At 34.4% G+C, this 12,528-nt stretch overlaps 1 protein-coding gene across 1 annotated transcript; it reads left to right on the top strand.

Moving 5' to 3' along the window:
• Nucleotides 1-1,814: 1,814 nt before the first annotated feature.
• Nucleotides 1,815-11,775, top strand: LOC115971170 (E3 ubiquitin-protein ligase HOS1). Its single transcript, XM_031090905.1, has 10 exons — nucleotides 1,815-2,114; nucleotides 4,763-5,150; nucleotides 5,493-5,627; nucleotides 5,741-5,916; nucleotides 6,392-6,796; nucleotides 6,894-7,052; nucleotides 8,536-9,033; nucleotides 9,521-9,658; nucleotides 10,372-11,069; nucleotides 11,223-11,775. Exons 1-10 carry the CDS (start codon nucleotides 1,992-1,994, stop codon nucleotides 11,386-11,388), a joined length of 2,886 nt encoding a protein of 961 aa, XP_030946765.1. The 5' UTR covers nucleotides 1,815-1,991; the 3' UTR covers nucleotides 11,389-11,775.
• The last annotated feature ends 753 nt before the right edge of the window (nucleotides 11,776-12,528 follow it).

Here is a 12,528-nt window from a genome sequence, read left to right on the forward strand (position 1 = left end):
TGCTCAAGAGACGTGTGTTTTCCAGACATATTTCACATTTGAAACTTCCTATATATGTGTGGTTTGTCCAAGCACACAATGACACAAATTTGACTGCTTCCTTTGGTTAGAAAAGCCAACGCGGTAAGAGTAGAGACCATGGCAACTATGGTCAACAAAGATCATGTCGCTTGTTTTATACTTAATGCATGGTTGCAAATGCTCTCTCTTTCTCTACAGTCACCCACTCAACCCCATAGGAAAAAGAAAAGAAAGAAAGAAAGAAAGAAAGATTGGTAAAGAAACATGAAAATGATCATGCAACAACGTTCGCGTGATTTACTATATGACAAGAACGCTGTCATTTGTTGTGAAAACATGGTTCCTAAAAGAAATAAAAAAGAAGAATTAAACGGATGGGACATGGGAGCACATGAGCAGTTGATTAACAAATATTGGAGAAGAGTTTAATCTGTCTATCATTCAGCCAAAAAAGAAAAAAAGAAAAATCACTACAAAGCCTTGATTGGATGAGGGGAGGCCTGGATTTGAAGGGATACAAGGGAATAAGGAGAAGAAAATACGGAAGGAAAAAAAAAAAAATCAATTCTTTGATTGTGAGGTTAATGAGGAGGTTGAAGAGAGGACTCAATAAAAAGCACCTCCCCAATTTGACCACTTCTTTATTCTTTCTTTTTTTTTTTTTTTTGGTCCAAACCACTTCTTTATTCTTCCTTCCTAAACCTTATACAATGTATCCATTTAGAAAATAATTTTTTTTTTTGACGCGGTCAAAAAAAAAAAAAAAAAAAAAGGAGTCAAAGGGTTTAAATTAATGTGTCAAATCTCTCTCTCTCTCTCTCTCATATTTAAGTGAGGGAAAAAAAATTTCCTATTGACAAAATTTAGTAGCAAAATTAGTTATTACCTAAAACTATAAACTTACTTAATAAAATAAATATTACTACATATTTTGAAAAGTTAACAATTGAGTTGCATGTTCTTTACACTCTTAATATACATATCAAATTTTAAGCCAATTGGATATTATTCACTATATAATCTATAAGCTTATATTTTATGCATAATTTTAAACTATAAAAACTTGCAATTTAAACAATTTATTAATGATATAGCTATTGATCTTTAAATTTCTATAAATTTTACAAGTATGAAGGATATAAGAAGAAGATATAATCCAATAATGGATTTATCAAAATTCACATTCAATAAAAAGATATTGAGTAAGATTGTAACCTATGGCTACAACCAATTAGTTTCTCAAAAAAAAAAAAAAAAAGAAGGCTACAACCAATTTTGTAACTAAGTTTTATCCTGTATTTATTAGAACCCATAAAATATCTAATATTTAATTTTCTACTCCTTAGTTATTATGTCATTTCATTTAAGTCTAAACTCAAAAAATAAAGGTCAAATTTTATCAGATGTCATCCCAAAATACCACAATATAAAAAGGTTGATTGGGGACAATAATTTTGATGCTAACTTCTAGTTGACAAGTTACGAAAGAGGCTAAAGGAGTCATGTGGTTGAACCTACCTTCTGCCTAACTCTCAAGTTAACTAAAGAATGTAAAGAAAGATTAGGCAGAAATTCCACTCCCAGATGCGAGAAAATTAAATTACTAGTTGAAAGATTATGGGCCCTTAAAGTGCTTTTCCGTACGTAATTATTCCCTACGATCTTGATGATCCATGCAGGTTCAGGCCCAAACAAAACTCCAACTGGATTGGGCCATTTTGGGCCCACAATTCACTGTAACAATTTTAATTTTTTGTTTGATAAAATATGAATGAAATGATTCCATGGTACCCCTCTTTTTCAAAACCCCTCCAATTCTTTCGCTCTCACTCTTTCAAGCTTTCTGATGGATGTTAACGAGCATCAATGATTTCCTTCACTACTGAGCCCTAAACATACCCATTTCTCTCTCTCTCTCATTAGGTTTTTGTTGGTACAATCAATCAATCAGCTCTCACAGTCTCCAACAAATGGACCGGAGATTCAACGGCCCAACCACACCTTCTACCTCCACCGACGCCGCCGCCTCCGCCTCCGCCGCCAAATCGACTCCTCTGCCTTCACAACCTAACTACAATAGCCGAGCTGTTAAGGTACTCTTTATTTTTGGTTTAACCCTATACATTCACATCTAATTTCACATACACTCTAGCTTTTTTTATTTCAATACGTACTCTCTCTGTTGCTTTTCTCTGTTTTCATTCGCTCTTTTTTTTTTTTTTTTTCCTTCCCAGTTAGTATTTTTTTGTTTTTGTTTTTGTTTTTGTTTTTGTTTTTGGAACGTGAAGTGACTGCGAAATTTTGCTTCAAAAGCACTAGAAGTGTTTTTTGTTTTGAAAATGTTATTTCAGTGATCCGTTAGGGTTTTAGCTTTGGGTTTAAGCTGGATCACATTGTGCTTCCAAAAGCGATGGAAGTGTTTCCGAAGTCTTAACTATTTTTAAGTCTCATGGTTAGTGAAAACTAAGCCGCAATTTCTGGGTTTTAGTATCCATTATTACACTATGAAGTAAAGTGCAATTCTTCTCTGTGTTTGTTCCACACGTATGTTCATATACAATTTCCTGTTCTCACTGTTAAATTATTGATCCCATTTGGGTGGGACCTGTACTTAGTGATGACCCTTACATTTTGTTCAGACTATAGAGCATTAAATCCTATTTTTTTGTATTAGGGTTTTAGGATCAATTATGCTTCGAAACACAATTAGACAAACTATTTGGTGTGGTCTCACTACAATATTTTGTGGTTTTAGGATCAAATACATATTAAAGGGTATCAGAAGTAGATAATGTGTTAAGTAGCTAAGAGCCTTGTAGCTCAATTGGCACCTCCTCATGTAACTATTGACTTATCAAAAAATTAGATTACATGTTAAGTATGTCCAAATATATGTATTATGTTTAGTTGAGTTTTTTTTCTTTCTTAGGTCCCACATTATGGAGATTCTAAGCTTCAACTATTTAGTACTTATCCTACATTTTATTTTAAAATTTACTAGAGGAAGATAGTCTTCAGTTTGGTTGGGAATCATAGGTGATAAAATATGTGATATACCATGATTTGACCTCATCTTGTTTTTAAAACATAAAAAAAAGAGAGAGAAAAGCATTTAGCTGAAACTAGTTTGTGCTTGTCTCAATTAAATTGAAAGTCAGTTCTGTGAGTTTCTTTAATGCTAAGTGTGTTGAATATTTAGTAGTGTGGATTATGTAAAACATTGATATGTAATGATAATTTGCCAAGATATGTTAAATTTGTTAATCCTTCTTTAGCAAACCAAAAGTTGGAACACTGTTGGACTGCTGGTTTAAATTGCTATCTTGTTGTCAATATGTATATATTTATCTTGTAGACATCTTAAATAAATCTACATAAAATTTTCAGTATTAAGCAATATTTTATTTAATAAGATGCATAAATTACCTACCTTTTAAAAGTATAGTACGACCGTCTGAGTGATTCAGGCAGTATCAACTGTCTCTTTCTTAGATTTTATTGTTCATTCAAATTTCCGTTTGTGATTTCTTGAGAGGTGTACCCCTTGTGTACTTGTTTCTTATTTTGCTTCAATGATCTTTTTGTTTTTTAATCTTTATACACACACACACACACACACTCACGCACATGCATATATAATGTTATGTTCAAGTTACACATGGTATAACTCTTCGTTAATGTTACACCACATAATTACTTTATTGATTCAATATTTTGTCAAGCCCATTGCTGGATTATATGTCCTCCACGCTTATTATGCACATCGTATTTCATGTTAGTTGGATGGTACATATAATAGTAATTATTATTATTATTATTATTATTTTAATTCTAATAGCAAAAGTTATAGTAGGTTGAACTTGAACCTAACTTAGATATATACATGTGTGTGTGTGTGTGTGTTTTATTTTTATTTTTATTTTTTGAGAGAGAGAGTCTGCAAGGTGTATAAGGGTTTGGTCGAGTGCTGGTTTCTTTTGAACTGGGGATTTAAGCTTTAATTTTGGTGAGCATGTATTTTGAGATTGAGTTGGACTGGAGATGTGCCTGCATATTGTGATATGTTTATGGTGAGGCTATTTACTCTTCCTTTGCGTGGATTGGGATACTAAGATCCAGTCCTTTACATTTGTAAAAGGGCTGTTTAAAAGATTGTACCAATTTGAATGGTTGAGTTATAGTTGAGTACTAAACTTTAGTCTTACCAAACATGATTTTTTGAGATTTTATTGGATAAAACATCTGCTAGAAATGCTTTGATCTGTGCTTCGAAAGGCTATCCTCAGTTCATTGGCATGGATGTGTTATTAAGATTTTGTTCTTTGCTTTTCTAAAAGGTTATTTTGATAAATTAGTCCAAATTTGGATAGAACTTTAATTTAGAGTGAAGAAAATGGCATGAATGGAATCTGGTTTGATTGATGTTGAATTCTGGGAGTATATAAATGTTGGAACCAAAGTTCTCTGATACTGAATAATCCATTTTGTATAATTTTGAGTTTCCTGGAAGATAATCTCAATCTGGAATTCTGGGTCTGGATTGTACCTGTGCAAACATGGATAAACAGTGTATAGTTCAATACACTATTAACCTTTCCAATTTTCATGTATCCATCATAGGGGGTATACCATAACATAACATGTGCTGTTTTTCATTGAGAAGGAAAATGAAATGACTTCTGCTGAATGTAATGTAGTTAATTCGTGAGAAATTACACCTAGCTTCTAATTTGAATTTCAGGAAGCATTGGAACATTTGGCATCTGTTGATCTGTTTGAGTTGTGTGATGAAGCAAAAGTTGAACATTGTCGGGCTACTAGAGACTTGAGAAGCTGTGGACGTTATGTAGAATATGCTTTGATCTCATGTGGACATGCCTCTTTATGTGCAGAGTGTAGTCAACGGTGTGATCTTTGCCCTATTTGTAGAATCCCAATTCCAATGGATGGCAATAGACTACGGCTTCGCCTTTACCATGAATGCATAGAAGCTGGCCTTATCTCCAAAAGATGTGATGAGAGAATTCAAGAGAAAGATGGGGAAAAGCAACTAACTGCTGATGTCCAACGGCTGTATTCTTTGTTTGATGTTGCCTTGGAGAATAACTTAGTTTCTTTGATATGCCAATGTATCCTTTATGGTGTTACTGATATCTTTACTTCTTTTTGTCAAAGGCTTATAGATTTTATTAAAATTTGATCCTATTATCTTTGCTTTACTTATCAGAAAATATATTTTTAATGCTATTTTCCTGATTTATGACTTTCTGTCAGGAAAATTACTTAGGACATTGTGAATCCTCTTTTTTTGTCATTATTTTCTTTCCCTGAGAAATTTGACTGAAAAGAAAAAACAATAATAAGGTGGATACCTTGAACAAGATATCCAATTTTAATTGAGATGTGTCATTTTATCAAAATTTATTGTCATTCTGTTGGTTGTTGATGCTTCTTTAACAAAGAGTTAACAGATGTAACAGATGTTTGTATGGATGAAAGTGCTGTGTCCAGTGATCCTGTCATCGCATTCTTGTTGGATGAAGTGGTTGTTAAGGATTGGTGCAAGAGGACATTCAGAAACATTGCAAAAGAACTTCAACGAATTTGTATCCTTAAAATTTTGAAAATATTTGGTTATATAAAGCCCTATTTTTTCCCCTTTTTGTCCATGTGCATACTTTCCATAATGTCAGGGTGTGCACTTAACATTTTTCATTAGATAATCTTGAACTAGAGGGAATGAAAACTAGCCTGACTTTACTACTTAAGTTATCCATACAGTTGGCTGGCATTTGCAATGTGCTTGAAGTTTTGGAGTCATCTTTTAAGGACACTCTTTCAGCACAGCTTCATGACTTACACCACCTTCAAGAGAGCATATTGAAGACAAAGCAGGTTTTAATTAAGATTCAGTTTTAGTGGTGTGCGTGCACCCACACACACAGTCTTTATAGGTTTAGCTTTGATGGCTGACCTGTTTCTATATGTTTAATGCATTATCTTTGAGGTGATTGTGGCAACAAATTTCTTTCTTATCAAAAGAAATATGTAATTTATGTTTCATATGTGATATTAATTTTGTAGTACTAATGAGTAATAGTTTTATTGGCTAGAAGTCTTAAAAGCCCAGTTTTGAAAAGCCATCCAAGCATGTGAATTCACAGTTGGTGGGATTAAATTTTATAGATTGTAGTTATCGTGTGCCATGTATTTTGATTTGGTTAGCCTTAATTTTTTGGTGGCAAGATTGCTACCTGTAGTTTTCCCAGAATAAACATTTTATGGTCTGGTTGGACTTCAATTAAACTGTAAATAACATTCTCTCTATATCTGAATATTGATCGTTTCTCTCATTTTTTTAATTTTTCAGCATATGGAGATTATGATGTGGTGCATAAGACATCAATTTCTTGAGAAAGTGAAATCTCGATATTCTGATTTTTCATCGTGGCATTCTTGTGTCCATGAACGGAAATCGGCTGCAATTAAGCGTTCATGGCCTGATGCAGTAAATAACTCTTCAGAGCCTACCAAACAGGATGGTTCCTTGTTCATTGAAGATGCGTTGATGAATCTTGATATAGAACAGGGAAATACGCAGGAAATGGGGGAGGAATCAGAGATTGCGTCCTTGCTGAAAGATGGAGTCTCATCGATTCTCAGGTCTAAGATAGAAGGGGTGGCAGGGTGCTATCCTTTTGAAAATCTTCGAACTGCAGTCAATATACTCTTTTTATTGGGAAGTTCAGATTTGGTGGTTGCAAAGCAAGCAATTGTATCCTTTGTTTACTTCCACTCATTTTGGATGATTCTGTTGTTCATAAAAAAATGTAATTGTGCAGGATTTTATTGGTTTCCTTAATTTAAAGCAGCTTCTCTATTATCTGTTTGATAGACATTGGACAATGCCTGATGAAATATGGAGACACACTGTGGAAGACTTTGCAGCTACCTTTAGTATAACCAGGCATTCATTACTGGAATCTTTAATATTTTATCTGTTGGATGACCACACACAGGAGGCTCTGCAGGTAACACTTTTTAGATGCTTATTGAGTTTGAATGGTCATTTTGCTCTCTGTCAAAGCATTTGATTTATCATTAAACAAACTGTTTCTAATTCTTTTGAACCTTAAACATCAGATTTTGCTATATGATAAGTCGGATTAGCCAAATTCCCCATCCAATTAGATCAGGATTGGATGCCTTTTAGGACATAATTAGATTTGATGCTCTTTAGCACTTTAGCCTTATAAAATCACAAGAATTTGGGGGCTTTATGGTTCCGTAGCCTCATTGGCCCCCTCTTGGAGTGGCAGTTAAATATGCCTCTTTCATTGTCTAGGGAAAGGAAGTCACAACCTACTTTAATCTGGAAAGAGAGTTTTATTTAATTGCTGGTTCGGTATAGCTTGTTTTCGTTGGTTTGTTTTCTTAAAAAATAAGCTGAGCAAAAGTACAGTTGTAGCTAGAAAAAGCTTTAAAATTCTGTACTTAGGTAAGCTAAATAAGCAAAAATTCTTGCAGCTTAATCATATGGAGATCTGACATAGAAGAAAGGTAGTTGGAAATAAGTTGCATTTATGAAAGTTTTGAAATAGATATGTGCCAGAGTTTAGATTTGGTTCTTGATGCGGCTTGTCTAAGCTCAAATTATTACATATAGAGCTTTATATTCAATATGTCATTTTGCTTTGCTTACTTAAGATGAAATTCAAATTGAACTATTAAATCTCCCCAAGAAGAAAAAAAAATGTTCTAATTAAACTACTACAATTTCTGCCAAAAGGAAAAGAAGATTATTGTTACAACCTAAGAAAGTGCAAGAAAATTATTTTCGATTAGTGCGTTATGTGCAAGTCCAATTCGGAAACAGTAAATCATCTGTTTCTGCATTGTGGCATTGCGGGAAGCTATGGTTGTTAGTTTTACTTTATTTGAGTTTCCTTGTGATATGCCTAAATCTAGTAAAGGAGTTATTGGGATGTTGGAGAGATGGTTTCAGGAGACATCGAAGTCTGAATGTGTGGAATGCCATTCCTTTGTGTTTGATATGGTGTGCCTCACTGCTTAAATTGAAGACCTTTTATTTTAGAGATCTCTTTGATTGGATCATTGGATGAAACTTTTTTCTTGGAGTTCCTAGATATTTGAAATTTTAGATCTTAGTTTTTAATGGAATCTTATGCCTTGTCCATAAGAAAGAAGAATGGGGAAGACCTTTGTTAGATTAAAATTTCATATATTAAATCATCTCACTAAACTTGTATGGGAGGATTTTATTTTATTTTTTGGTAACAGTAAAATGCAACATCCCTCTCATATTGGTATGGGTCCCATGCTTATGTGGACCACCGCCATGTGAGAGAGGTTGCATGCAACTGCTAAACAAGATACCACCTCATATTGGAGACTAGGATTCTTGTATAAGGAATGCAGGTGCCTGTGTTTTGTTACCTTTATGCTCATTATCACTTTTTATGCTAATTGTTCTTCATGAATTATATTACTTAGGAAGCTTGTCGCCTTCTTCCAGAGGTCTCAGGACCAGCAATCCATCCTAAGATTGCACAGGTGCTGTTAGAAAGGAATAATCCTGATACGGCCTTGATGGTTTTACGGTGGTCTGGGTGTGATGGTGGATTACGAATGGTTTCACTTAGTGAGGCTGTCACCGCTGTTCGGGTGAGGGTGGAATGTGGACTTCTGACTGAAGCATTTACACATCAGAGAATGCTCTGCACCAAAGTCAGGGATAAGAAGGTGAAGCATGGACCATCTGTGGATACTTCTCATGATTTTAAAGGTGATTTTAGGAGTTGGGTGCAATGGGTGGAGATATTGGTAACTGAAATCTGTTGCCTTTGTATCCGAAGAAACTTGGTGGATCGAATGATAGAGTTGCCATGGAATTCTGAAGAGGAGATACACATACATAAGTGTCTGTTAGATTTTGCTATTGAGGACCCTTCAACAACTGCTGGAAGTCTTCTTGTTGTATTCTATCTTCAGGTACTGACAAGATTTCAATTTTGATTCAGACTGATTTGTTGGATAAATCATCTAACTTTAGCACTGATAAGTTGTTGATCATAAAAATATTGCTACTCCTACAATTTCAAATTTTTTTCTTAAATCTAAACATCAAACTAAAATTTGACAATTATAAAGTGATAATAAGTGGAAAAGTTTTAGATTTATGATCGCAGGAAAAATTGAGGCATCCACAATGAAAGCTGAAAATCTGTCTATGGATTGAATATAAGGACAGTTTAGAGTTAAATGAATATGAATTAATTAATTAAATGCCATCTAAAAAAAAGTACCTCTTCTGGTTTCTGAAAACCTACATGGTGGAGTTAAAAAAAAAAAGTGGACTATATGTTAATTAAAGGAGCTCTCCTTTTTAGCTTCTTGAAACATAATGGCATAATATCTTTAGAATAAATAAAATGTTTTAGAAGGATTTCTTGACTAATATTTTTGTTTATCATTTCAGCGCTATCGGTATACTGAAGCATACCAAGTTGATCTTAAACTTCGGACTTTGGAGAAGGAATTTATTACAAAGAGTATTGTTGGTGAAGAAGTTTTATATAGAATGAGATCTGCAAGTGATTGGAGGGAAAGATTGATTGTAAGTTATTTGAACTTTTTAGAATTAACTACAAGGATTAAGAATAAAGCAAAGCAATTCAGGTTGAACTATGCTTGTAAAAGGAATGTTCAAAGGTGGTCTATTTTATAGATTGTTAGAGAGGGATGGTTGGGAAGGGAAGGTGCGGTTTTGCTTAGAAGGTATTGTCTCTTTATGTATATGGTGTATTTAGTGTGAATGCAAAGGAGAACTTCCTCAGGGAAGGAGCTGTCTATTCACAAGCTCAACATGGGCTTAGTTAGATGTTTGAATTTTTGTGTTTTGGTTCGAATAAGATTTTATTCTTATTTGTTCTTTAGATTTTTTTTTTGGCAGTATCCAATTTAAATTTTCTTGATGGTCTTTTTCTGAAGAGCTGACTAACCCTCTTAGGAAGGGCTTTTGCATGCTTCTTGTATACTGGTGCTTTGTGCTTTTCTTTAATTTCTCAATATTATTTAGCTTTGGACAAAGGATGTTCACTTCAACTGAAATTCAACAAACTATTCCTAAGCACACTACACAGAACACAGCTGCAGGTATTCATAACACATATGAGATGGGAAATAGTTGGTCCTTCAAGTTAGATTCTGATAATAAATCCTGTATATGTTACAAATATTGTTTATGTTCTGCTATAACCAATACTGTTCAGGAAAATATATTTAATCACAATAAATTTCTGAATTTTTTTAGATTGTTGTAATAAACAGGAGAAAAGCATGGAGCTGCTGCCAGAAGTCCAGAGGCTGCAAGTGAAATCAGGAAAATTGCCTGGAATTGTTGTTAATTCTGGCGAAGAAGTTGGAGTAGCAGCAAAATTTGATCTGGCTGAGGTACAAGAGGCAAGGTCGACCAGTTTATTAATTCCCTCGTCTACCGATTCTTCTCTTGTTCTGGGCACAGACCATACAATTCCTCTCTTGAGACCGTCAAATTTTGAAACTCCAACAAGACTACGTGGGTCTGTCCATAATCAACGCTCTGAACTTGTTAACTATGGTTCCCCATCAATTTTCCTTACCAATTCAGAAAGGGGACTAAAACCTTTAAATAGCATTAGCAAGGGTTTCAAATTGGTTGACACTGTAACTCCTGGAACTCGTTGGGTTAGTCCCATCAGTGCCTCACCTTTGAGAGAAATTAAAGAAGCTACTCACGGGAATCTCCAGGACACCTTGCCAGAAATGGAGGAAAATGGGTTTATTAACCAATTGCAAAATACTAGTCGGCATGATTTGTACAGGGTCACCACTAATCAGGTAAGTACTCCCAGCAGCAAGCATGGCTTGTTTAAAGATTATGCAGAGGACCTGAATACAAATGTGTCTGGTAAAAGGAGCCAGTCTGATAGAGATGGTAGACATTGGAATGTGGTATCTTCAGATGATCCAATGGACATCTCTTCGAGGTAAAAATTATGTTATTATTTCTCCTCACGTTATTTAAATCTTTCCTGCTTTGTTGCTTCTGCAGTTGATAGCTGATGCTGAAAATTGTGATTCTTTTCTTGTAATTTCTTCCCTACTCTTATTTATGTAATTTCCTAAATTTTTATCCATAGAGGGAAGGACTTCACTGTTGAGGACAGCAATATGAATGGTGGGCCAAGATGGAGGTCTGATGAAACCAGTGATGAGGAAGAGGAGCAAGGTCCAGGGAGAAGTATGGGAATGGTTTATAATACAACTCCCGCAAGGAGAAGAAGCAGAAGACTTGCCAATAGGTGAAGATTGCATTATCTATTTTGTAACTTTTGATATCCTTGTCCTTCCATTGTTGCTCCTTAGTATGGTCCCGAAAAAAAGAAACCTGCAAGACCTAGTAATGAAACAGAAGTCTGGTACTTCAAGCGAAGGGATTATGCTGCTTGAGTTCCTCAGTTTCCATGGAAGGGTAAACCATTCAAGTAAACATATACTGGTTTATGGTTTTGCTATAATGGTTCAGCAAAGGAGATGCAAACTTTGACCGGTCATTTCCTTTTCTCCTTGTTATCTTACTGACTAGAGATCAATTTATAGTCTTCTGGGGGTACAATCTGTGCAGGGTTGGCAACATTTTTGTATTCTTGAGGTAATTCAATGGTTAAAGCTCTCTTTTTTGGTAGTTTTCTACATTTTGCTAAGATGCGTTAATATATTTTTGTGGAACACATCGCTGTCCATCCATTGTTGCTCCTTAGCGCCACATAGTAGTGTTATAGGCAACATTTTTCTTAAATATTTTTCACGATTGCTGATATTGCTAGTTGTGATTGGAGTAACATTGTTTTTTTTTTTTTTTTTTTTTGAATTTGAAAAAAGGTAAAATCACTTTCACTTAGGTCAATTACTGATGCAATTTTTATTATACACCAATTACAACATATTATATCAGCAATTGGAAAAAAAAAAAATTTTGAAAAATGTTGTTCCAAGATTTTTTATTGACAAAATGCATCTTACATAATTGTGGAACATGATAAGGAAGCTCCATATGCATTTTTTTTTCTCATCTCATTTACGGTGGACAGTGGACGCTAAGAATGTTTTCTACTTTTCTGTCCAATTCGACAATCAACTTTTTTTCTCTCTTTTGGACAAAAATTGACAAGATTTTATTAAATGGGAAAAATATACTGGTAATTCAACCTGAGCAAGAAAGACTCACAGAAAACGTGATGGGATTCCTCTACCCAAGTATCCAACAACCATAGACAACTTGTAGCCCTATGGAGGGGAAGCCCGGCTTGTGAGCATTGGCAAACTGAATGATGCGTATCACTCTGTTTTTATCATTTCAAATCATGGAAGTCATTTACCTTTTCCCGTTGTTTCCAAAAACACCGGATAAACATGTTAGTTTTCCAATATTAAATAAAAGTTTTT

This window comes from Quercus lobata, chromosome 12, assembly GCF_001633185.2.
Source record: "Quercus lobata isolate SW786 chromosome 12, ValleyOak3.0 Primary Assembly, whole genome shotgun sequence".
NCBI lineage: Eukaryota > Viridiplantae > Streptophyta > Magnoliopsida > Fagales > Fagaceae > Quercus > Quercus lobata.